Below are 23,717 nucleotides of genomic sequence, written 5' to 3'. Positions count from 1 at the left end.
TTTGCTCACTGTAAAAGTAACCTTAGAGATCAGTAAGGTTGAACCTTAGAGATCAATAAGGTATTCATCGCCAGTTTCTGCCTTTCAGAGGCTGATCAGAGGCTATGGCCATTTAAGACATTAGGTGTTGTTGTGCCACACACTAAAACATAGGCCTAAACATGTTAATCCTGCGTCTAACCCTGTTTATATCTCAGAATGATACTCCTTTTCTCACGGTCTTGTCTTTCTGTCTGGCTATGTAGTCAAAGATTCTAAAGCAAGGCAAGCTTGACGCATAAGCGGTCATGGATGCTGATATACCATGTGTTGCTGAACCCTGGATTTGAGCTGGCTTCTCTTGAGCACCAAACAACCCGCATAGTACACACAAGCACTGCATACAATCCCTGTGTTAAAAGGCTAGAGCATCAGTTTGAGCGGGTCTTGGCTGCTCTGGGAGTCCTGGGGAGCAGAAATGACACCTACAGTAGATTCCATCGCAGCCCCCCGGAGAACTGGAGTCCATGACCTCCTTGTTACAGGGCAGTGGTGTCTGACAGGTCCTGCAGGAAGATGGTCTTGGCCTTTTTCTCCAGGTTTTGTCAGACCCTCATTTAGTTAAAGGTTTGAAGACAAGCGCATCTCATTGATCAGATCATTCCAATTGCGAGCTCTGGGAGGACAGGTGAGGTGAAAGATGAGAGGGCCCTGTGGCTCTTTAGGGTTGGCTAGACAGGGCTCATTCATGCCTGTGGTGACCAGCTGTAGACCTGATGTTATTTAATAACCTGGCCTTTGATTCCAAATCTCCAACAACTGAGCTTATTAAAGAGCTCTTTAAAAGTCATAGGACTGGAGAATATATTTGTAGGGGTTGTCCAGGGACCATCACAGTTCTAGGGGTTAACCATCTTTTTCTTGGGCAGTTAGGAAAAGCTGTGACAGGTGTCTCCACATCCTGGCCAACTCCATATTTCCAGAGCTGTGTTCCTCCCTCAAATGCCTCCTCCTCTCTCTCTCTCTGCTGTTACCACTCTCTGATAACCTCTCTCCTGAATTGGGGCCTCCAAGCCTGTTATCTTTTCCAGGCTGACTGAAGGCAAAACACTGGGCAGGCCCAGCAGAGTCTGAGCTCTGTATCTGCCTGTTGTGCTCATCCTTATCTCTGCTGCTTACATGCTGCCCCTGGGCCCCAGATTAGTGAGTTCAGGGTTGAAGGAAGTAATTTTTCCATTTCTTTCTTGGCTACACCTGTGGGCGAGGAGAAGGAGAATGGTGAATGACAAAACCAGGTATTGAATTGGATGTAAAATTTGTCAGAACATAGGTACTGTGTTCTATGGTAGAAGAATTACATTTAGAAGTAGGTTGTCATGTAAGAAAGGGGTCCCTGGAGGGGATACTAGAAAAGGGAGTTGTTTCTCGATTTAATTCATTCACCATTTGATTTTGTTAACAGTGGTTCTATCCAAAATCCATATTAATTTAATTCAGGTAGTCGATGATGTGTAAGTGGAGTCAAAATGCATTTTAATTAGATCTTAACTTGAGAACTGGCGACACTGGCAGCCTGAAAAAACATTACAGGAACATGATGCACGTACTGTAGTCAGAATCATTCAAAGTCATTGATAAGGTCAACCTAATGAGTGTCTTCAGAATCAATAATGAAATATGATACAGAATGCACTAATGGAAACTGTGTGGACTTGCATTTAAAACAGAGTAAAAAAGCACTTCTGTACCCAAAGGGATGTTTTAATATGGAAAAAGCTTTCCAGCCATGTTATTCAAGCCCGTACCCTGGCTTTCAAGAATCAACTGAATGAGATCCTTGAGTCATCTAATTAATACCTACAGTACCAATTGAGCTAAGTGTGCAAAATGGCTTCTTCTCATTGCTAACTTTTCTCATGTCCTTATGGAAAACTGTCAATTTTAGGATTTAAATGAAAAAATCATGGTTTTCTCTGAACCCCTGTATGTGTGACCTGCCAGGAAATGGTGTTCAATTTTGGACAGAGCTCCAATTTCTGATACTTAACGTTAGCAGATCATACAAGTGCAGTTCAGATTCTAAACAGTCTTTCTGTTTATTTGAGGGGTCTGTTATAGCCTTTCCAACTTCTAAAAAAGTAACAAAATATCCATAGCCATCAAAGCAGTTTATCATTTCCTGGTCCTCCAGGTTTCTCCTTTCTTTTTGCAAAGGGAAATGGCTGCACACAAGAAAAAAAAAAGTATTTTCTAAATCCCTCAGTATCTGTACAACAAGGAAACTTTTATTTCTCTTACTATGTTATCTCCCTCTGGGGGTACCATCTGAAACACTCAATATTTGCCATGTGTTGAAGGCTGTTCACCTGCAGTAGACAAGATAGCTGCTATTTCTGCGAGCTGCCTTATCAGAGCACCAGTATTTCTTTTCAAGGGCAGTGGGCAGTACACCCTCGTAAACTACCATGACCCGGCCAGTGCTTCACTGAACTGCCACTACATTGATCCCAGCCAGGTTGGAACTGCTCAGCACACGACCCCATTCCCCTCCAGAGAATAGAATTATTCACACTGATGAAGCCACTGTGCCCTATCACCATCCACCAATAAACTCACGTGCAGGCTGGCTCTGACAGCAGTGAGAGAGGAACAGCTCTATAGGTGGGCATGCGTGTGGAGCATATCTGTACAGCTCATTCACTCCCAAGAGAGTGTGGAACTCTCAGCCAGCAAGTCTGGAATCCAAACTGGCTGATTAGGTGATAAAAAATATATGGGGAGTTCCTGCCAAAGACTTCGGTAAGGTGAAAGATCTGTGGGGACGTATATTGGTGTCGCGCAGGATGGCAATTTAGTGTGCTGGGCATAACCCTCCCCTGCTCACTTCCTCCCAAATGCCTTTACAGACGCTCCTTTTGCTGGAAAAGTAGATCACCACGACAACAAAAACTCAGCAACCAAGAGCTGCGCTGAGTGCAGACAGTGGAATGCATAATCCGAAAGGAAATTGAGATATAACTTGTTTCTTAAAACTTAATGTCAGGACTGGACATATCACAAAGAATAAATATGTATAATTTAGTTTGTTTCAGACATCTAACTAGTCTGGTGACTACAGGGGGGCCAATTTGTGATTCCCCAGCCTGCTTGTATTTCTTTAACAAGTCTCTGCTGGAGACTGCCTCACACTGCGGGGCAGAACCTCTTCGCTGGGGCTGTAGCCACCCTGCCCTTTCGAGGTGATCGAGTGGCGGGGCTCCAAAACCACAGAACCACAGCCACCACCCCCCCATCCTCCCCGGTTCTCCAGCCCCCTCCCTCGCCGCAGTGTCATGGCAACACCTCAGCTCTGGAAGCTGTTTACCTTGGGGGTTTGCTCTTCTTTCACGAAAGGTGCAGCGCGCCAGAGCTCGAACGCAAAAGCAGCACGTTGGCTCGAATGCGTTCATTAAACAGCTGTGTGGGGTTTCATGTATCGAGGAGCTCTGGGATAAAAACGAGGCCCAAAACAAACTGCGCAGTTCTTCTGTGCTAGACTGGGTTTATGCAGAGGACAGGACTGAAAAGACAGAGACGAAAACCATGTGCATATGAACTAAAAGATCGCATGTCCCTGCTGTGAACATGCATGTAAAGTTTTTTTGTGGACATTCGATTCGATTTTGCTGTACAGCAGGCTCTTCAGGGCTCTTGCCCAGATGGTTGGCTTGAATTCCTACTCCTCTGTACTCCTTTACTGAAACAACATGCGACTATGGCCTGGGTCCATAAACCTGTAGCTGGGTGTTGTGCTCACTGTGCTAACCCCAGTGCCACTCATCTGCCCCACAGCACACACAAGAGCTTGACTTCACAGCGGCCAGGAGACATGGTTTGCATTAACCCTATACAGGATGAGCTGTGATCGATTGGCTTTCAGCCAGCACTGTCTGTGTGTGTAGTGCATAGTGCATACTTCTATTGTGAGATATTTACTGTGGTTTTGTGCAATTTCATCAGTATGTGACAGTATGCAGAGTTCAGATGAACCCCCCCCCCCACAGCCCACCTCTGTTTCCCCAGTCGTTTCTTTTCCAGGAGCTGCGTGTGATGTTGCATTGTTCTGAGCAATCTAAAACAGATGTTTCAAGCACCCTTTACTGTTACACCTCAGTAAGTGAAGATCTGACAAGCCTGACCAAACTGAGATAAACTGTAGCACTGAATCAATGTGCTACAATTCAGAGGCGATTTCATAACATTAGGGAAAGATAACTTTCTCTCTGTTTTGCATAATTTGGGTGTCAAATCCATATATAGGTATGCTATAAGAATCTTAAAGGAGAAAAAAGCATTGAACATCAGATCTTCAGTGTTAATGGAAACAGTTGTTGAACATTACTTTTAAAAAGTATGCATTACAGTAACCACTTACTGGTCTAAGGGATTACTTCAGTTACAGTGAAGTGTTGAAGAATCAACATAAATTAGCAAAACACCTCTTTAACAGCAATTTCCCACAACTTATTAATTCAAGAAGTAATATTTTCCACATGTAACTTGTAACTGTATTGCATTACTTCTTAGAACTTAGTCATTGAGAAATGGTTATTTATCTGAAACTCGACCCTCCAGCCAGCGACGGATTTCAAACTCAGGCCTGATGGGGATCTGTTTGCCAGGGTTCGCTCGTCTTTATCCAATGAGAACTTGCCCCGAAGAGCCAGGTTAGGAATTCGGGGTTGGCAGGTACACCAAAGCTTTGAGTTAAAACCAGGACAAAATTTGCTTATTCTGTTCTTCACATGCAAGGAAAAAAAGAAAAAAAACTCCAAACCCGTGGTTTGAAAAAAAAAAGTTTAATTCATGTCAGCTTCTCAAAGGCACGCTCGCCAATAACAAGACAAAAAAAAACAATTTTTGGCAACAATTGTTTTTACACAGCATACCCAAAGTCACAGTTCCCTGTGCAACCTAAATTTAAATATGCGGTATAAATATTATATGACGCAGTATGCATTTCAAAAACAAGAGAATACATGTCAAGACAAACTGCTGAAGTGCACGTGCTTTCTTCAAGGACTTTTCAAGTTTTACCATTTTTAAAACTTTATAAAAACTTAACATACAAGCTCAAAAAATACATCCAAAATGTGGAAAATAACCAAAGACAATAAAACATTCACTCTGTTTTAGTGCACATCATTCAGCTTCCTCTACAGGAAAACAAAGCTAAAATATGTCAGGATACTTACAAACTGTACACCGGAGTCACAAAAAACTACAGACCTGCCACTTTTCTACATTGCCAAAGAGAGATATGCTACATTTTACCTTGACAAATGTACTGTATGTAAGTGGTTTTACTCTTTCTTAGCCAGTGGAGCGAAAGAAGCAGAGCAGTGACTTCTGGATAAAACATCTCATACCAGGCACACCAGTCAGCCCAGAGTTACAGCTGAAGTATGGCATCTGTGGTGTGGGCAACCTAGTCCATCAACTACTGAAGATGAAAAGCTCTTGCATGTGATACAGTGCTATTCAGTAAACAGGCTTCTTCTGTTTAAATGAGCAACATGTTGATTATTTAAGGTTGGCATCTGAAGAACATGGAAGTTAACGAGCTGGAAGAACACACTGTGTCTCCTGTCTTCCTTGCTGGATCTCCTCCCTCCCTGGCAGATACTAAAAAGCGCCCATCTAACATCCTCAATGGATTTGTTTTTGCACAACAATGGGAAAAACACTCAGGGTATTAAAAAAATCCAGTAAAATGCCAATTTAATATGGTCATCAAAGATAAGCTTCACAATCCCGTAAACAGCAAGCAGCATAGAACACTGTCTCTGTAAAAGTCTACCGGCTCTGAGAAAACAGTCTCTTCCTACGTTCCTTCTTCCTCTTCACTCAGGGGATCACTCTCAGGGCTGTCTTTCCACATCCTTTCTGGATATCTCCTTCAGCAGGAAGGAGTGCCTGGAGATCCTAGGCACAGAAGTAGCTGCCCCGGGCTCTGGTAGGTTCCGATTCCCCAATGCCACAACCTTCTTCAGCCTGATGGATTCCAAAGTCCTGGAGGGAGCCAGGACATGCTTTCTGAAGATTTCCCGCAGTTTTCCCTCCTGAAAATCACAACAGCCTTTTCATTAATAGGGTCTCTCAGAATAGTGGGACAGGCAGTGACAGCGAATGTAAATTTCTATAGCTTTTCAAACTCATATTGTCTGAGAGGAGCCCCACACGGTTTATCCTGGTGGCTTGGTTACTAGGATCAGATTGATCCTAGTGTCGGAAAAGGACTAGATGGGCTGAATGGCCTCCTCTCGTTTGTAAGCTCTTCAAGGCACCTCCCAGCGAATGATTCCCCACGGAGAAAGGGCCCCTCATTGCTCTGCCCTTCAGATCCTCACCTGGCTGTGCGGCTCCACGCTGGGTGCCGATCTCCTTGAGCGTTGGGGCTTGGCGCAGTAGGACTCCAGGTGCTGGAGGTCACAGCCGCGCAGGCAGCACTGCTCCACGATGCCCTTCCCTCGCAGCCTCCTGCCGTAGCCTTGTGCATTCCCTGCAATGACAGGCAGGCTGAGCACCTGTCTGTCCAGCGGTTTGCTTCCTATGGGCATATATGATTCTCAGATGCATCAGAGGCCCTGTGCAAGTCAAGTAGCCATGACCTGTCAATGGTCAACATGGTTGATTAAGAAGAACAAGTTTTTTTTATCATCAGTTGCTCTTGTTGGGTTCGGTTTACTCAAATTCAGAAACACTTTAAGAAAGACCTCAAAGTATTCACAGATTGTATGATATAGCTAATGAAAGGTTACTGTAATTGTTGAATAATTAATTTATTTTTGTCATTTTGATATTACTCATTTAACAATGTTCATCCCTTTTGTCCGTGCCTTGAGAAATGTGCTGCAGATTAAATTTTGGCTCTGGATTAAGGCCTGTCCTAGGAAATTTGTAGCCTTAAATCTAAACTCTAATTGCTCCACACATCCAATCATTGATTTATTTATACTAGGAATTCTTAGCCATTGAGACTGAAGCTGCATTTAAGAACCTAAGAAATGGTGGAGCCAGACCACAAGAACGTACAGGACAAAATCCTAGTGCTACAGTAAACTTCAGGGCTGTTATTTTTTAAATTCTGCACCCCAATTAGTTTTCTGAACTTGATTTAGAATCACCAGGTTGGCTCACTGCTATGAACCCCGCCCCCGCACACAGGGGAGAATAAGGAAGTGCGGGCAAGCCTGCGAGCCGCTCAAGTTTCTGTGTAATGGAAGCTACGCAACCCCGTAGGGGAGGAGTGGCAATGATTGAGGAAGAGATCCTTTGCACACAGAAGCAGTAGTGTCTGGAGAGTTGTGGGACTCACAATGTCAATGTCAATGTCAACAGCCCCATCTGATTATTCCCAACCATAACTCCAGGGGGCAGTCATGAGTCATCGCTTGTGGATCCCTATCCTGGTCAGCTTGTGTCATGACCTAGGTTCAAAGCTGGGTTCAAACAACAAAGCCAAGATCATGGCCTCAGCCTGTGCCCTGGCCTTTACTAACTGAGATGTCAATCTTTCCCGTCTTGTGCTTCTAAGCTTCTAAGCTTCTAAGCAGCAATGACTATACCTCTGTAGTAGCCTCTGTCCCCACACACGAACTCCAGGTCGGCCAGCAGCTCCCGGCCGCAGCGGGACTTTGTGGCTGTGCTCCTCTGTGGCAGCGCTAGGAAGCACAGAACAGCGTAGGTCACCCACAGCCTCCGGATCCAGGACACCTGGGGGACAACACAGAGGAGCACGTGACGCAACTGGCCACATGATGCTGGGACAGCCCTCACCTTTCATGAGAGGTGCCCCAACTTGAGAGTGACAGTGTCTGTTTGAAATACTGAGGTGGCTCAGTGGTAATCCTGCTCACTACGAGAACAACCACTGGTTCAGACATTTGGTGTCAGAGGAGTCAATGGTGAGAAGCTCCCCTGTGTGAGATGAAAACTGAACGCCTCTAAGTCACAATCCCCTTCCCCCCAAAAGGTAAAAGTACAGTTTCATACAGTTCAAAAAATGCATTCAGAATCTACTCTATAGGGTTCTACACGCATAACTGTCAGCAAGATCGTGGCCTTCAAAACTTTTAAGAAAAAAAAAACATGCAAAAAAAAATGATCCCCTAACTGCAGTTGGAAGCAAGCTGCTGATGTGTTCACTCCCCGACAGTTCAATCTTAACCCCCAAGATCTTAAATCAATCTTAACCTTTGACTGACTGAACCACTTTGGAAAAGTGATTAAAAAGCCCAGAGGAAACTCCCATGCCGTGCCAGATCTATTTCAATATATACATTGCACCTACTGTTTGTATTAAGCAGCAAACACACTGTAGTTTTAGTATTAACTGTATAGTATTAGTATATTGCATGTTTTTAGACTGCCCTATATGAATATGCCTTTAGTAATCACACCGATATGGTGCAACAGAAAGGTTAGCTTTCAGAGGTACCCCAACACATTTATTAACTCCACAAATCTGGACAGACTTGCCTGGTAGGAATTGCTATCAAAGCACAAAAAGAAAGACTGATGAACACTGTCTTGAATTACAGTTCCCTTGTGCAGTTCAACACTTGTACCACATTTCTTTGTGTACAAGTTTACTTTGTTGTTGTGTCTGGTGCTTTAAATGTTGCCTTCCAAAGGACTATGAAATCATGGACAGCAAGTCTGTTTGAATGCTGCTACACAGATACAAAGACAGCAACACACATTGTGCTGATTAAACACATACTAAACAAAATGGAATATTTACAAACACATATAATCTAAAAACAAACTAAATTAATTGTGCAGCATTATAAACAATGTCTGCGGAGACTGAATGTTATCTGTTATCTCATTTCAAAATTCATATGAGGTGGAATAAAAAGGTTTCTAGACATTCTGTTCCTGTGTGAAATCGGTCATATCAATTTAATTAGCACATTTTCCTGTAATAGTGGGGAAGAAAGAGAGAGGTAGACGTAACTATCGCATTTAGGAATCAAAACTAATTAAATAGTTAATGACCGAACAATTGCTCACTCTCCTTGGCTTTGACTCGCTCTCTCTCAAACCCCCCAGTGAAGTTAAGTAGACCATTAAAATATCTGACACCCAAGACAGACTATAGTCCTTTCCAGCTCTGTGAATAATAAGGTTCAGCAGAGTTTATAAACCTTATTAAACTGCACGGCTGCCCCTGAATTTCACCAGGGACTCACAGCTAACGAGGCTGGGAATTATGTGGCCCTTGAAGAAATTGGAGTACTAGTCAGAGCAAAATAAAATGAAACCAGTTGTGGTCATTAGCAAACCAAGGAGCACAGTTTTTGGCTCCATCTGAGGGATTTTCCTGACCATTTATAATTGCAGGTTAAATTACAGCTATACCTAATGATTATTTAGTATTGCATGAGTAATGCCAGAAATCAAACACTTTCACACAAACAAAATATTTGATAGGTCTATTAAATAAATATGTACACAGATACATATCTACACATTTGCCACATGTGTTTGGTTTCTTTTACCTACAAACCTATCATGCTCCATTGACCGAAATGAAAATATCAAGTCACAGGATAAACAACAAATGCAATATATATCAATTATAAATATATGACCTGTACATTTTGGTTTACAAAACCTTGGTGAAAGTGAAGGGCTTAAAATCACCAGCAGGCTATAGAAACTTTTCACTTACAGCCATCACACTGCCTGTTTCCATACATCGAACAACACTGAATAATCCCTCTAAATCAAGATGCAGCACCTTCTGAGTCTATGAGAACGGTATGTTATTCTTAGTCTGGATACCCTATGTGTTAGACTTACCTGTGCAATTATCCGTCTGGTGTAATTCATTAAGATGGGAAATAAAGATAAGTAATGGATATTGAAACTTAGGTCCATATATTGTTGGTGGGCCTGGGCTAAGGAAACTTCAAATGCTTCCAGAGATGTTTGCTGAATGTGAGGACAAACGCAGAGAAATTCAAAAACCATGCACTCACCAACCACTGACTACCAAGTCTCAGTTCCCTGCATAACCTGACAGCATCAGTGCACAGTGCATCGCTTCTGAACACTGTTGAGTGGATGCCTTGTTGCAGGTTACTGAACAACAGAAGCTCAAAAGCCCGAGATTTCGTTGCATGGAGAAAGAGCTTGTTAAAAATGTCTCCCTGCTTGCAAAATTTAATTTTTCACCTACCAGTTGTTATAACACTAATATCATTCCATAATCTGACAGAGTAACATCATACTGCAGGACCTGACAAGAAATTCACTTAGGTAAGAAATATAAGTGACCTAAAACCCAGACCTGAGACCTTGACCTAAAACTGAGAACAAGAAGCACTTTACACAAAGAGTTGAGGGGGTATGGAACAAGCTACTGAAGTCCATACCCTGGATTCTTTTAAGAAATGATGGGAGGAGATCCTTGGATCAATGAACTACTGAGTACCCAAAGGGGGTTAATGGAGCAGATGGCCTCCTTGGATCTGTAACCATTCTTATATTCTTAGAACATGTTGAGAACAGGGTCTTGTAGTTTTAAACATGGGTGATCTCCACATTGCAAAAGTGATCAGAAGACAAAAAAAAGGTTTTTGCAAGACTACTTTTTCCAACAATGAACTTCTAGTTATAGTTGTCAATAAAAACTCCTCTCAATATGCCTAGTTATTTCAGCATGCTCATAGCCCATGTTGAACTAGGTGTTTATGAAATGCATGGTAGAGGGAGATAAGTTGGTTAACCGGAGAAAAACCGTCAGGAATAGCAAGCTGCAATATAAATATCTATTTCATTATAAATGGGGCAGACAAGAAAATTAGAAGTATGGAAATTGACTGAGTTAACCAGGGCCACACTTGCACAGATAAAAGAATGAATCAGAATTCAGTTTCCAACATTCTTCTTCCAGACAAAACCAGTGACTGCGCTGAGTGGACAGAGACGTGTCCCAACTGGTTTCACTACGGTTTTATCCAAAAAACAGGCATTCTATGTATTCAAACAGTCCTAGGTAAGCCACTCTACATTCTTGTAGAGCATGAAATGTGCTAATCATCTGTCCTTATCACCCAAAAAAACTGAACAATGCCCTTTTTTCTTTAAGCTCAAAAACATACACACAAATATATACACATACAACATACATGAATTACTTTTTGGAGAAAAGCGGATTCTAAGTTGCCAGAATCTTGCCTTTTCTTGTTTCATGCAAAGCACATGCAAATTTCTGTCCTTTGCTGAGAGTGCATGCAGCTCACAGCACATCTGTAGTTCATATGACATACAGTACATCATTCTTCACTGTGTGTCAGACTTCATTCTCTTATCATCAAGAGAGCGCTGCGTCTTTGAAGCATATATTGTTCGTATGAGTCTTTTGCAAGCAATTGTCAAATTAACTTTGTTGGCAACATGTTTTGGCTCATCTTCCTTGGTTGTAAGAAACAGACAGATTGTGAATATGAACAGCTTTCTATCAGCTCAGCCTTGTAGTGTATAACTGCCAAGCAATTTGAACACTGTTGACAAGGAATTCAGCTGGAAGACTTGTAATGTTTTTTTTTTCCTCCAAATGTAAGAAATAAACACATGTAAATAATTATCACTGTTATAAAACTGTACAAGACAAGTTTTAGAACTGTGTTTTAAGACCTGTGTGTTAGACTTACAAGCACATCAGTTTTTTTTATAAATGTGTCTATGATCTTACGTACTGGAAAGCTAAAGTCATAAGCTGCTCAAGATGTCATGTGTTGAACTGTGCACATTAACCAAATATTGATGCTATGCAAAGTATGAGCTCTATCCCTATATATTTACCCAAATGAATATTTTCTTAATGCATACATTTTTTAGGCATGGACAAGACTTAGAAGTGTCCTGGTATGCTGCCATCTTATTCTTTACAGGAGTTCTTGCAATTTAGAAGCAGGACTGTTCTGTACTAAAAAGAATTCCATCAACCACACGCACTCAAACCCACAGAGGCTTGGGTAACCTCAAAAAGCTGACTGTGACCACAGGATGTGGCTTCACTTGCAAACCACAGCACTGCAGGACAATAAATAAACACTGCAGCCCATCAAAAAGCTGACAGGAACCTGACCAAATGCCATTTGTCAGCAATGGCTGATAGAAAGATAGAAGGAGGAGGGGGGAGGAAAAAGGCAAACAGCAAAAGAGATCTACCTTCAGTGCACGTTGCCCTGTGGAGGAGGATGCCATGCAGACTGGTTTGGAGGCATGCCCTGAAGACCTCATTCTGTTCACTCCTGTCTCCTCCCCAGCAGAAGATCAGGACACTGAGAGCTGAGAGCACTCAGGCTGTCCTGGAGCTTTTAAGCAGAAGGGGAAGGGCCTGAGCAAACTGTACCCTCCCAGCAGGGTTATTTTGCTTGTTCACAAGAATAAAAAAAAGACAATGTAACAACCAATCATTTCTATGTACACAAAGAGATGACTTTTTTAACATTTTTTTCCCATTTCTGTTTGTTTTGCATTCCAACTCTCAATCTATCTCCATGTCAGAATGTCTGTATTAAACTGAGCTCAGCCTCCGGGTTGTGGTTTAACTCATCTCCTTCATCTGCAGCTTGGTGCCCATTTGCTTCCAACCTGCATGGGGTCAAGCATGTCTTGGCAGTGCTTTCTGAGAGATGACTAACCCAAGGGGCTGTAAACTCCAGTGATACAGGCCTTGTGGCATTTCTGTGTTCTGTGTGTTTGCTTTTCGTAAAGTAAGCTTCCCTTTGCTTGTTGTTAATGTTATTATGGAGGAATTACCCCTTGTCTGGACTGAATTTTGGCAGCCTGGCCTGCAACACTGAAAAAGAACAATTGTGTTCTTTAACTTGGGTTACAGAAAATATGGGACCTGAGGAGGCACAGACAACACCCCACGATGCTTGCATGTTGTGAGGGGTTTATTATTTTCCACAGAAAGTCTGGGTATGAGGAAAAGGCAGTTTAACAGCCCCCTGTCACTGCGATGTGTGATAACAGGCTGCTGCAGTGACAAGAACAATGGGGGTGGTGGAGGGACGTTTAACAAAGAAAACTATTTTTTTAAACCTGGAACACAAGTTTGAGATGTAAGGCTCTTACAGACATTTGCCTCTCAAAAGCCCTTTTCATCTTTTCCCGATAGGTAAAACATTTCTGATTTACACTGATGTTCTGCCACAGTCCACAAATTGTCAACTGACACTAAAACAGGCAAAACAGCAAACACCTTAAAAGCAACAAAGGCATTCCTGAATTTACCTGGCAAACTAAATGTAATGTAGAAAGATATTAATGATAACTAACTGTGAACAGTACAGTTCAAGTTTCTGCAGTCAGAACAGGACATTGGTAAGGCCTCTTTTAGAACAGTTATTGTGGCTATAAAAAGGACATTACTGCTCTAGATTCAGTCCATAGAAAGGCAACAAGGTTATTTACATGCTTTGTATGGACAGGTCAAAGGAACTGAATCTCTTTAGAGGAAGCTGTAAGACAACTTTATTGATCTTGACTTGCAAACACAAGGGAAACTTAGATGAGGCACATTTAGGGCTGAAATGCGGAAACATTTTCACACAAAAGATTGGAGAAATCTGGTGCAAACTACTCAGTCATGTTGTTGAAGCAGACTCCTGAATTCCTTCAAGAAATGGCTGAACAACAGCATTAGAAGAATGAGCTAGTGACCACATGATAAAAATGGATCAAATGCCCCCTCTTGTTGGTATGCTTTCTTATGTTGTGACACATCAATTCAGACAATGAAGTGGTCCCTCTGAATCACAATAGAAACATCTTTAGGATTAGGAATGCGATAATTAATTTTGCTACTTGGTACCTGTGGATTTATTTCATGCAAATAGCACCACCTATATCATCTGTAAAGAGATACAGTGAAACATCTGCTCAGTGTTCAGTACTTCATAAAACATAGCTGCAGACGCATGTTGTTTTGAAATTTCTGGTTGGTTGAAAAATAAACTGCTGCACCACTCAGATGCACAAAAGAAACTAAGGCCTGTTTCAAACTGAAAGGGGGGGTGGGGTGGAATTGAATGGAGGTACTGAACTTTAACCCTGGAAAGATTAGCAGTTTGAATGTTTGAATGCACAGTTTAGGACGCAAATCTGTAGAGATTAAGTCAAAGTTAACAGTGATGAGCTCTGCAACGACTATCATTTTCTTACAAAAGGTAGCCATCATTTAGATGTTCCTTGATTGATTGACTACATAACAAGGTCATTGTAATGCAGGGTACAGAAAACACCAGATAACAATGAGATGTGGATGATTCAATACAGCGCTGCTTTCATCTTCGACGACAATCATTCAGGGCCGCAGACAAACGGCAGCTCTCTGTGGGGAACCGAAGATAAGAACAGCCACCGGGTGATCACACCTAGAGAAATGAAACGACATCACCTTCATCGTTACCACGATATTAGAGACGACTGGAGTACAATGCTGCAAGCTGCTGACTCCTCTGCATCTAAAAGACAACACATCTAACAACTTCTTGAAACTTACCATGGTTCCAATCTTCTGTTATTGCCTATTGAGTGACCAACACAAAAATGTCTCATTACCATTTGAAAAAGGTTTGTCTAACACAGGGATTCTCAGCTCTGGAGCCGAAGTTACACCTGGTTTTTCTTCCAGCTGAGCTCCCCGTTACATAATTTAACCTCAAACTGACCTAATATTAGAGGTGTTTTGAATTTATTTTGATTTGTCAGTTCCTAAACATAGGACCTTTAAACTGCAGTGTTTAAAACTAACTCAAGTACAAAAGTGCCTTCCAATCAAGCATGCTGGCAGTTTCAATAAGGATACAGTTAAATGTTTTGGCAGGAATAAAAGCCAGCAAATGTGTGGGTCCTCAGGACCATGACTGGGAACCCCTGGTTTAGCTCATTTCATGAGAAAATAAAAAGGATCTCAAGGAGGTCATTTCCTTTTTTTTTTTTGCTCATTGCTGCAGGAGAATGAATGTTGTGTAGTTTACACTACAGGGCCTTTGCAGAATAAAACAAGCAAACATGAAACCAGATACTTACTAACCAATACAGTTTACTGATCATCGGTTTTGACTTCTAGGAATCTAGGGGATAGACAAGGTGAATTTAGGAAAAGTCAATTTTTGCTTAATTAATGAAAGAGTTCTTTGAACAAGCCACAGCAGTAATCCTTAGAGAGAACACATGATATTTAGAATTTCTCATAAAGTTCCTCATAAAAAATACATTCTAAAATTTCTGGCAAGACTTTCAAGGTAATGTGTTTGACCGGAGAACGGTTTAATGGAACATCACCACCTAGTTTAATGAAAACATTATTATAGCGACCAAGCCACACACCTAACAAAAGGGCACTGTAAAAATCCACCCTCACAGGAGCCTGTCAGATATTACAGAAACAGCTGGAAATGGCAAAGATATAGCTTTGGAGTCCTAAGCACGTCCGGCTAGTGTATAGCTACAGAATTTTGCTAAGCTAATTTGAAGCTAATTTCAAAGCCACCAGTTACACCACAGTTAAAGACTGAGAAACTCTAGCGCTGTTCCAGCTAGAAATGGCAAGGCATATGGACATACTTTGGTAGTTCAGGTGGGTAGCTGCGTCAGCATGCGTAGGCTGCAAAGGAACAATAGGTTTATTCCATGCTGAAAAAAAGAAGAAAGAAAAAACAACGTTTCGGCCCTGGAGCCTTCTTCAGGTATGAGAAAGACAAGGCAGTAGGCAAAGGTAATGTAGCGGGAGAACAAAGGCTGGGAGAGAGGAGGAGTGAGAGGCGGAGCAGGGGACAGAAAGAGAGGCCAATCAAGAGGTGTGAAGTGAGAATAGGTGTAGAGAGGTGTGAAATGAAACTTAGAGAAGGGGGAAGGTGTGATCCTAGCTGCAGGATAATAATTTTGGTTTCTGTAGTCTTTCTGATGTACGAGCTCGAAAAACCCTCTTTAAGAACACAGACGGAGAGATTAGAGTGGTCATTGCATATACTTTGGTATATGTTCAAGGAACAAGACTGAACACAGAGGGAAACACAGTTAACAATTGAACAGGTCTGGAAATAGGACACAAATGTCCAGTGCTTAAGGACATTTCACAAACTTCTTTAGTGAACTACACCACATATAAATGCCAGATAGGTGCCCCAACGAGCAGGAATGTGGGTTTTTACCAGGTGCTCCTGTTTCCTAGGTTTCATTTGCTATTGTCTTTCTCTGTGGCCTTGCGATGGACTGGCACACATCCAGGGGAAAGCAGTTGTGTACTCCGAGCCCTGCCTTGAGCACTAATCTTCTGGGACGGGCTCTGGCTTTGTCGTGACCTTCACCATGGTAAACAGCTTACTGATACTGAAGTGATCGATGAAAAAAACCAAACCAGAAACAGTACAAATTATAGGAATTTCTCTACGATGACAAATTACAGGGGTCTCTAGTCCTGGTCTGTGGAGGGCTGCTGCTTCTGAAGTTGATCTCAAACTTAAATTGGTCCAATTAGATAAAAAATGAGTTGACTTAGAGCATTTAAGAACTGTGCCTCCAGGACCAAGTTAGATACTACTTTTTTTTTTGAACATGGGTTTGACATCTGTTCACATTCACATCACATAATGCTTCAAAAATGTGTATCTGAGGAAAAATAGTTTTCATGAAATAGCCGTTTAATTTTATTAACTGCCTGTGAAGAAGTGGTTCTTTTTAATTTCAAAAGTGAGAAAAAAGTTTGGAACAATTTTTTTTTTCCACTGAAATTTTGATTTTAAACAAAACTGACTATTTTAACACCAAAATAAAGAACTGAAAACAGACTTAAAACTCAGTGAATACAGCATCTGATCTGGGCTAGCAGCCGCAGACAAATATGCCACGTCTTAAACCCCAGTTTTTAAGTATTTACAAAAGAATGCTGTTGACAATATGGGTAAAAAACCCTGACGATGCAGATACTGCCTGAGCTGCGCTGTTTAACTATGTTCATTTACTGTACATTCTTTGAAGAGAAAATAAAAAACTTAGAAAGAAAAAAAACATTGCTTATTAATATCAGGACAAACTATAGCTTCGTCAGCTAGCCTTCTGTCCTAAACCTTTATGTTTTTCAAAGTTGTCCATGTTGTATTCAGTCTTTAGGTTAACGAAGGAATCTGAAGTGTATGTTAAATTCACGCAGAGATTACAAAGGCAAAAATAAGTTAGGATCTCAATAGCTTCTCTGCGATTATATACACATGAGGAAAGTCTCCTAGGCTGCACACAGGTCAGATCACGGCAAAGAATCTGGCTTCTTCAGTCTGTTCAGCGCGGCCTCCTTCTCTTTCAGCAGGGCTTTGATGCGACTGATTTTCTCATCCCGTACGGACTGGTCAAAATCAAACACCGTGGTGAACCCCAGGTCGGACAAGGAGAAGTCCAGCCCCACTTCGCTTTCCTGCACCCCGTCTCCCCCTGCCTGCTCAGCCAAAAGAGCCCCCGCCTCCCGGGGCTCAGGGTCAGGGAAGCAGGTCTCCTGTCCGTCCGAGTCCAGTTTGGATTTTTTGGCAGGAGGCTCGTCGTCCAAATCCTCACTGCTGGCCTGTTCCGCAGGATCCTCCACTGCGCTCTGCTCCACTTCGTCAGCCTCCGGCGCCTCGGTTGCAGTAGGTTCTTCAGCATCCGGGCTCTGGCTCTGGTAAAGAGAACGGAATCTGAGGCTTTGCTCAAACTCTTCCCCTTTTAATATCAAGACAACAGACTTTCAAGCAAGACACTTCTCCTGATCATAAATTCTTACAGGGCACTGGCATTTAATAACGGGTGTGCTTATACAGTAAACTTGACATAAATCAGGATTTTTCAACACACAAAATAGCCATCCACACTACAGTATGTACTAGGGGTGTACAGACCAGTTTTTGTTTTGTCTTTCTTTAATGACAAGCTTTCAGTTCAAAGCAAGTTAGCTGTTCCAACAACACAATTAGGTGCAACTGTGTATATTACCATTGTCTGAATTTCATGCTCAGTGATAACCAGTTCCATTTCCCCAACATGGTTATATGCTCCACTGTTAAATAATACCAGATACTCTGAACTTAATAAGCACTAATGGGAAACAGGAGACAGAATATTTGATGTCTTTGGCCCAGTGCAGTGTTCAGCCCTGCATTTTTACTGCAAAATACTCATCATCATACCTGAATTTTGCTCTGTTGTGCTACTGACAAATTATTAACTAGGAAAGAGCTCCATTACAATTAACAGTATTAGATTTTCAAAGATGTGCACAAAGCCAGCTCAAAAGCACAAAACTATGGCTGGTTCAGAGGGTCACTGGGATATATAAATAAGATTTTTTAAAATTAAAACTGCTAGAATACAATAAACAAACTGCCAGAAGTGGAAATACACTCACCTTCGAAATACAGTAATTATAGTCTAGAAAGTAACAGCTTAATTCTCCATAAGAAACTGTCCAAATATTCCCAAGCAACCAAGACCAAGTTTATTTAACATACTCACCCTCCCTGTCTTAATTTATCTTATGCTGATTATAACACAACACAACCTGATGTAAAAAAAGGAGAAGCCTTCTGATTCTTTCTCGGATGAGGGAGGTCAGGCTCCCAGGGGGGTGAGCCTGGAAAAGCACTCTTTTGGAGTGGAATGTCCAGCCCTCTCACCCAGGCCAATCTGACTGGGATGCAAAAAGAATCAGCAAAAGGATCCCTCAGCTTATCAAGTGATTACAACCAGTGAGATTTAAAAGAAAAAACACGTCCTAGTCTAGTGAGGTCCTGATGTAGGCGCTGTTGGTGCTAAGATGATTAAAGAAACTGTGAAGATATGGAGTAATGACTGTGTGACATACTGTACCCTGTTTTGAAACCTCTTAGGTTTGCCAGGTAACAGGTAATCTGTAATGACACTGAGAAATAAACTACTCCTACTGAAGATAAATCTGCCACAAGGTTTTCCAGGGCTCACACAGCTACAGAATGTCAGATGGCTTGGATACTTGGTGATCTGATATTTGGGGCTGGGGGTGAGAGGGGTATAAACACAAAGCTATCACACCTACCTCTACATGGCACGGCTCCAGTAGCTCACATTGCTGCACACCACCCTTTCCCGTGTCAGAGGAGGTGCTCTGTTCTTTTATTGGGCCCCGCAAGTTCTTATTAGGAAGCCTGGCGACTGTAACCTGCAGTTCCTGGGAAACTCCAAACCTCTTCTTCAAAACCCTGATGTCAAAGGGCTTGGCGTGCTCTTTTACAGGGGCACTAGAGACACTGGACAAGCCCTGCAACAAGACAGTCCCATTTAATCAATATCATTTTAGAGCTTCAGCAGTGACAAACAGCATTAAAGATTTACACAGATTATACAAACAGAAACTTACAGCGTGTCAGTTGTCTCACCAAACATAAAATGCAAAAGTCTGTCACTCGATTTTAAAATCAAGGGATTTCAGACACAAATTTCCTTCAATATCTTATTCACTCACTTCAAGTGCAAACACTTATTTGATTACTCTGTATGCTGTGTTTAAAGATAGTGCAGAAACTGCAGGTAGGAAAAAGTGAAGAGTATACTTCGACACTGAAATGTTTAAAATGTCAAGACAGTACTTGACTTTTAGTGTCAATCTGCAATTGAAACTTTTTTAACAGATGTACTTCTGTAAAATGCACAAAGCAGTGACAAACGTAAAAAAGAAGCAGACTGTGACATGTTTGAACTGGAGGTAAACCACTGAAAGATTAAGAAGTGCCTTTTTCAACGCAGGCCTGAGAAGGATCTGAATGAGATTATGGGACTGACTCGCCAGCCTACTTAACTAAAATGACTACAGAATTCAAAACACATGAATACAGAAAGGAAGACAAGTAGCTCAAGATAACCTGCTTCGGGGATCCAGAGCAACTTTGAGGGGTGGTGCACACTGGACCAGGCTGTGTCTCACTGGTGGGGGAAACGGAGAGACTCTTCTGGGCAGTAACAGGATGGGTGGATTCTGGAGCACAGCTCGGCGTGGGCCCTGCCTGCGAAGGGTTCCCGAGTTGCAGTTTCTCCTGCACCCCCTTTGCCTTGTTAATGAACAGGTACACCTTTCTGTTGTGGATGATCAGCGCATCCTGCTTGAACCGGAACGTTTTGCCCTGGGGGACACAGGCAGCCCCGCACGATTTCAGAATCTCCTTAAGCGGGTCAATGGCATCAGAGCTCTGGTTGTCATAGAGGTTCTTCAAGACTTTAAAAGCCATCAGATTGGAGGTTTTAACTGGAAGCAGGCACATGCTCCGCTTACAGTCACCCTCAAGTCCACAGCCAGCTGCGTTCTTGTCGACGGCTTGAGACTGTTTGCCAAATTCCTCTGCTTCCATGGCGCGGACTGGAGAAATGCACAGCACTATCGGGTCTGGATCTCCCGTCTGGTCCTGGACACTTCTAAAGGACAGACCCATCCTCTTAATGAAGGAAGGTGGCAGGGCTTTCAGAGGAATGGTTTTCACCTCTGCTTCTACCGAGATCTGGATCTGCATTCTGTCAATGAAGAGCCTCCTGTCCCCTACATCTATTACATCACCGGAAGGACATCCACTGCCACCGTGCTTGGGAACAATGTCTGCAGGGCTGGAACACATCTTAACTAGTTTTCTATTCAACTGTCCCAGATGCCAGGCTGCAGGTGTTAAATTCACAGCCAATCCTTTTCTGTGGAGGGTGGGGTGGGTGGGACAGACTCTCCTTAAATGCAAATTAAAAATCTCAAGGGGATGTGGTCAGATTACGAGTCGGGGGTCCCCCCTCCCCCCAAATCCAAGAAGAATTATCTTTCTATTGAGAAGTGCTCACATTTTTCTAAAGCTGAAAAAAATATAGAAAAAAACAAGTCAATAAGATTGTTTTTTTGGCTTATAGGGTGTTTCAACAGAAGTAATCCCATCTGATTGAAATCATTTACTCAACACTGCTGAGTAAACTGTTGAGTAAATTAAGCAAAGCTATGCCTTGCTTAATGATCATCCTATACATAGGTAAACTGGATTTAGACAAACCGGTGAGGCTCAGCGCTGGTCCTGTGAGGCTGTAGAGTCTACAGACCCTCATGACATGTGGGATCCTAATGAACGAAATAGCTGCTTCTCTGCCTCATTATTGGGTTCAGGTACAAATAAATTCCATAACATGGGCAGTAATGTAACAGGATCCATTAATTATACTTATTTAGGCTCACTGTGTGCTTTGCACTTCAGCAGCTCTGTTCTGTTTTTATTGCACAACTGGATCAAATTAACAAGTAAAGGTTTATTCCATGCTGAAAACAGAAGAAAAGTCTCTTCAGTATGGAATAAACCTTTACTGTTCTTTTGCAGCCTACACATGCTGACGCAGCTACCTACTTGAACTACTGGACTCAAGCTGCAAACGATTTAAGGCAAAGATACCTGTTGGATTGAGTCCGTGAAACAATGATGCTTCTGGACTGGTCTGCAGAAACTTCAAAGCTTTTGGTACAGGGACTTGACTGATGCATTGCTGAGCAATAAGGTAAACTTCAATCTGGTAACCATAGACAATTCACACCAAAGGTGTTGTGTTAAGGGAGATTCTCCCCAGAGATACTTCCAGTGTCTCTGTACACATCACTGAATAAAACAGTCCAGCACCCAGGATATGAACCCCAAACCACTCACCAGACCCTTGACTGCTCCTGCACACTGATCAACTGTAGTGATCCAGAAGATCACCAAGGCTCATCTACCCAATTCAACTGTTCTAACTTAGAATATACAATGCTCTCACCTTTCTCTTCCGCTCACCCTTTCATTCAAGGCAAATTGGAGGTTACCTCTTGGCTCCGCTACAGAAATAAAAAAATATATATTTTAATTTAAAAAACGTCGCCATTACAAGATGCATTTGCCAGTTGAGCAGTGCTTTCTCATCTAAAGTATAGGGGTCAATTGTTAATTTGTATTGCTTACAAACATATTTTTTAAGTGTTAGCGCACACGAGTAAATAAATTATTTAAAATTAAATGTTTTAAATTGACAACACTCTGGATTACATCCCCAACTGACTTTTAAACTGAACAAAAAACATAAATATCAGCGGCACATATAAATGCATTACTATACAGTTACTTATTCCGAGTTTCAAGGAATAGCATCACCTAAAATACTTTACGAGACTCTGCTTCTGAGCAAAACATGACCGTTTCCTACTTCCAACAAAAATAATGTAGCTTAATAAAAGTCCGACTACGCCACCTGTCGTACGGAAGAAAACGAAAAAAATATGGAGGATGGAGATACACAAGCATCGCTTCAACTTCAAAAAGCTTGTTGCTGTAGAACAAAATGTGAAGCAAATATTACTTGTAACCGTAACGTAAAAAGACGATTACTGAAGAAACAGCGTGGCACCGCGGTGTTATAGCTTGATTACAACCCAAGAAAAATATTTTACTATTGTGTAATTTAAAACAGTTTATTAAAATAACTAATATTAAAATAACACAATTTTGTTTTCTGTCGTAAAGGTTTTTTTAAGTCGCTACTTGATAAAAACTGAAAGATTATTTTAAAACAGCTAAAGGGATACTGTTCCTAAATGAGTTTGGTCCTAACCACCCGTTTTGAAACTTTGTGTTTTTTCAAACAAACTAGCCTAAGTTCACTTCTTCGCTTACGCATCAGATTAATACCGGTTAACCTTTTTTTAAAAAAAAAACAATAGTAATAATACTCACTGAAGAGGCTTTGTTTATCTTGTAATCAGAAATAATAGGAAATCAGCAATGGCGAGTATGCCGTAACCTCATTGGTTGAAGCTAAAATAAACTTTGACCCAGGAAGAACACGTGTCAAATAGCTGCATTTTGATTCGTCTCTGCGGAGGTAATTTTCAAACAGATGTTTGGAAAATCTTTGGATCATAGACATAAAGTACACTATACTGTATTAGTAAGTGGGAGACGTCTCATTCTCTCAGTTAGTGACCTTCTTTCTCTCAGATTGTATCAATGTTAGAATGTTTCGCCCGGTAAATATTAATAAAACGTCTATACAGGAAAACGCAGACAATATTTAAGTGAAATAAAATACAGTACGGGATTGATATACAAACTCTATAGTTTTATCCTAATCAAGAAGTTGTGAGGTTTTAATTTTCGAAGATCAGCACAGAATACGTTTAAAGGGACCTCGCTTGATTAAAAGAAATTTCTTAAAACAAAAAGCGCTGAATATTGGTTTTGTGAGTACGTTTAAGATTGTTTATAAGCTGGATGGAAAGGCTGAAAAAATCTTTTCATATCCACATTGTTCCGTTTAAAATGTCCATTAATAATACATGTATATAAAACATGTATGATATATTATGATATGATATGTAAATAACAAAATAGGCAGTTAATTAAAAGCAATTATACAATCATGGAAATACAATAAGAAGTGCTAACACATTTTAGTGGTGTGGGGTTAGAGTTGTTGGCTTGTTTCCCTACAATTCCTGGGTCTGGGGTTCACGTCTGGCCTGATGCTCACTCCATGTAGAGTATGAATGCCTTGTTCAGGTGGGATTCCTCTCAATGCTTCTGTTTCTTCCCACCTAACAAAGATGACTAGCTTAGGCGTTGTTTTATTTCATCCCATGTGCTTGCACATGAGTGCTCTGTGATGGACTGGTTTCCAGTCCTGGG

General features: G+C 41.6%; 2 protein-coding genes across 3 annotated transcripts; both read right to left on the bottom strand.

Moving 5' to 3' along the window:
- Positions 1-4,801: 4,801 nt before the first annotated feature.
- On the bottom strand, positions 4,802-12,375 carry igf3 (insulin-like growth factor 3). 2 transcript variants are annotated; one of them, XM_088640250.1, is made up of 4 exons: positions 12,205-12,375; positions 7,587-7,734; positions 6,369-6,568; positions 4,802-6,080 (listed from the first exon to the last, which is right to left on the bottom strand). In XM_088640250.1, the coding sequence occupies exons 1-4, from the start codon at positions 12,274-12,276 to the stop codon at positions 5,880-5,882; spliced, it is 621 nt and encodes a 206-aa protein (XP_088496376.1). In that variant the 5' UTR covers positions 12,277-12,375; the 3' UTR covers positions 4,802-5,879. The 2 variants fall into 2 exon arrangements, with proteins under 2 accessions (XP_088496376.1, XP_088496377.1); XM_088640251.1 differs by having other exon boundaries at positions 6,369-6,520; positions 12,205-12,372.
- A 4,298-nt stretch (positions 12,376-16,673) lies between these two features.
- On the bottom strand, positions 16,674-22,898 carry LOC148658722 (uncharacterized). Its single transcript, XM_088640249.1, has 5 exons — positions 22,767-22,898; positions 21,817-21,874; positions 19,911-20,877; positions 19,088-19,309; positions 16,674-17,695 (listed from the first exon to the last, which is right to left on the bottom strand). The coding sequence occupies exons 3-5, from the start codon at positions 20,652-20,654 to the stop codon at positions 17,294-17,296; spliced, it is 1,368 nt and encodes a 455-aa protein (XP_088496375.1). The 5' UTR covers positions 20,655-20,877; positions 21,817-21,874; positions 22,767-22,898; the 3' UTR covers positions 16,674-17,293.
- Positions 22,899-23,717: the final 819 nt, after the last annotated feature.

This window comes from Lepisosteus platostomus, chromosome 7 (genome assembly GCF_059453375.1).
Source record: "Lepisosteus platostomus isolate fLepPlt1 chromosome 7, fLepPlt1.hap1, whole genome shotgun sequence".
Taxonomy (NCBI): Eukaryota; Metazoa; Chordata; class Actinopteri; order Semionotiformes; family Lepisosteidae; genus Lepisosteus; species Lepisosteus platostomus.
Note: the sequence above shows the minus strand (reverse complement) of the source record. Positions and strands in the feature narration are given on the sequence as shown.

What these genes read in the sequence shown, in the direction of transcription:
- LOC148658722 (XM_088640249.1), bottom strand. Translation starts at nt 20,654, where the DNA reads ATGTGTTCCAGCCCTGCAGACATTGTTCCCAAGCACGGTGGCAGTGGA. An exon ending in GCTCTGGATCCCCGAAGCAG is followed by an intron (nt 19,310 to 19,910) that starts GTTATCTTGAGC and finishes GTCTTGTTGCAG; the next exon opens with GGCTTGTCCAGTGTCTCTAG. An exon ending in TGGAGCCGTGCCATGTAGAG is followed by an intron (nt 17,696 to 19,087) that starts GTAGGTGTGATA and finishes TCTCTTTACCAG; the next exon opens with AGCCAGAGCCCGGATGCTGA.
- igf3 (XM_088640250.1), bottom strand. Translation starts at nt 12,276, where the DNA reads ATGAGGTCTTCAGGGCATGCCTCCAAACCAGTCTGCATGGCATCCTCC. An exon ending in CAGGGCAACGTGCACTGAAG is followed by an intron (nt 7,735 to 12,204) that starts GTAGATCTCTTT and finishes GTTGTCCCCCAG; the next exon opens with GTGTCCTGGATCCGGAGGCT. An exon ending in GCGTGGAGCCGCACAGCCAG is followed by an intron (nt 6,081 to 6,368) that starts GTGAGGATCTGA and finishes TGTGATTTTCAG; the next exon opens with GAGGGAAAACTGCGGGAAAT.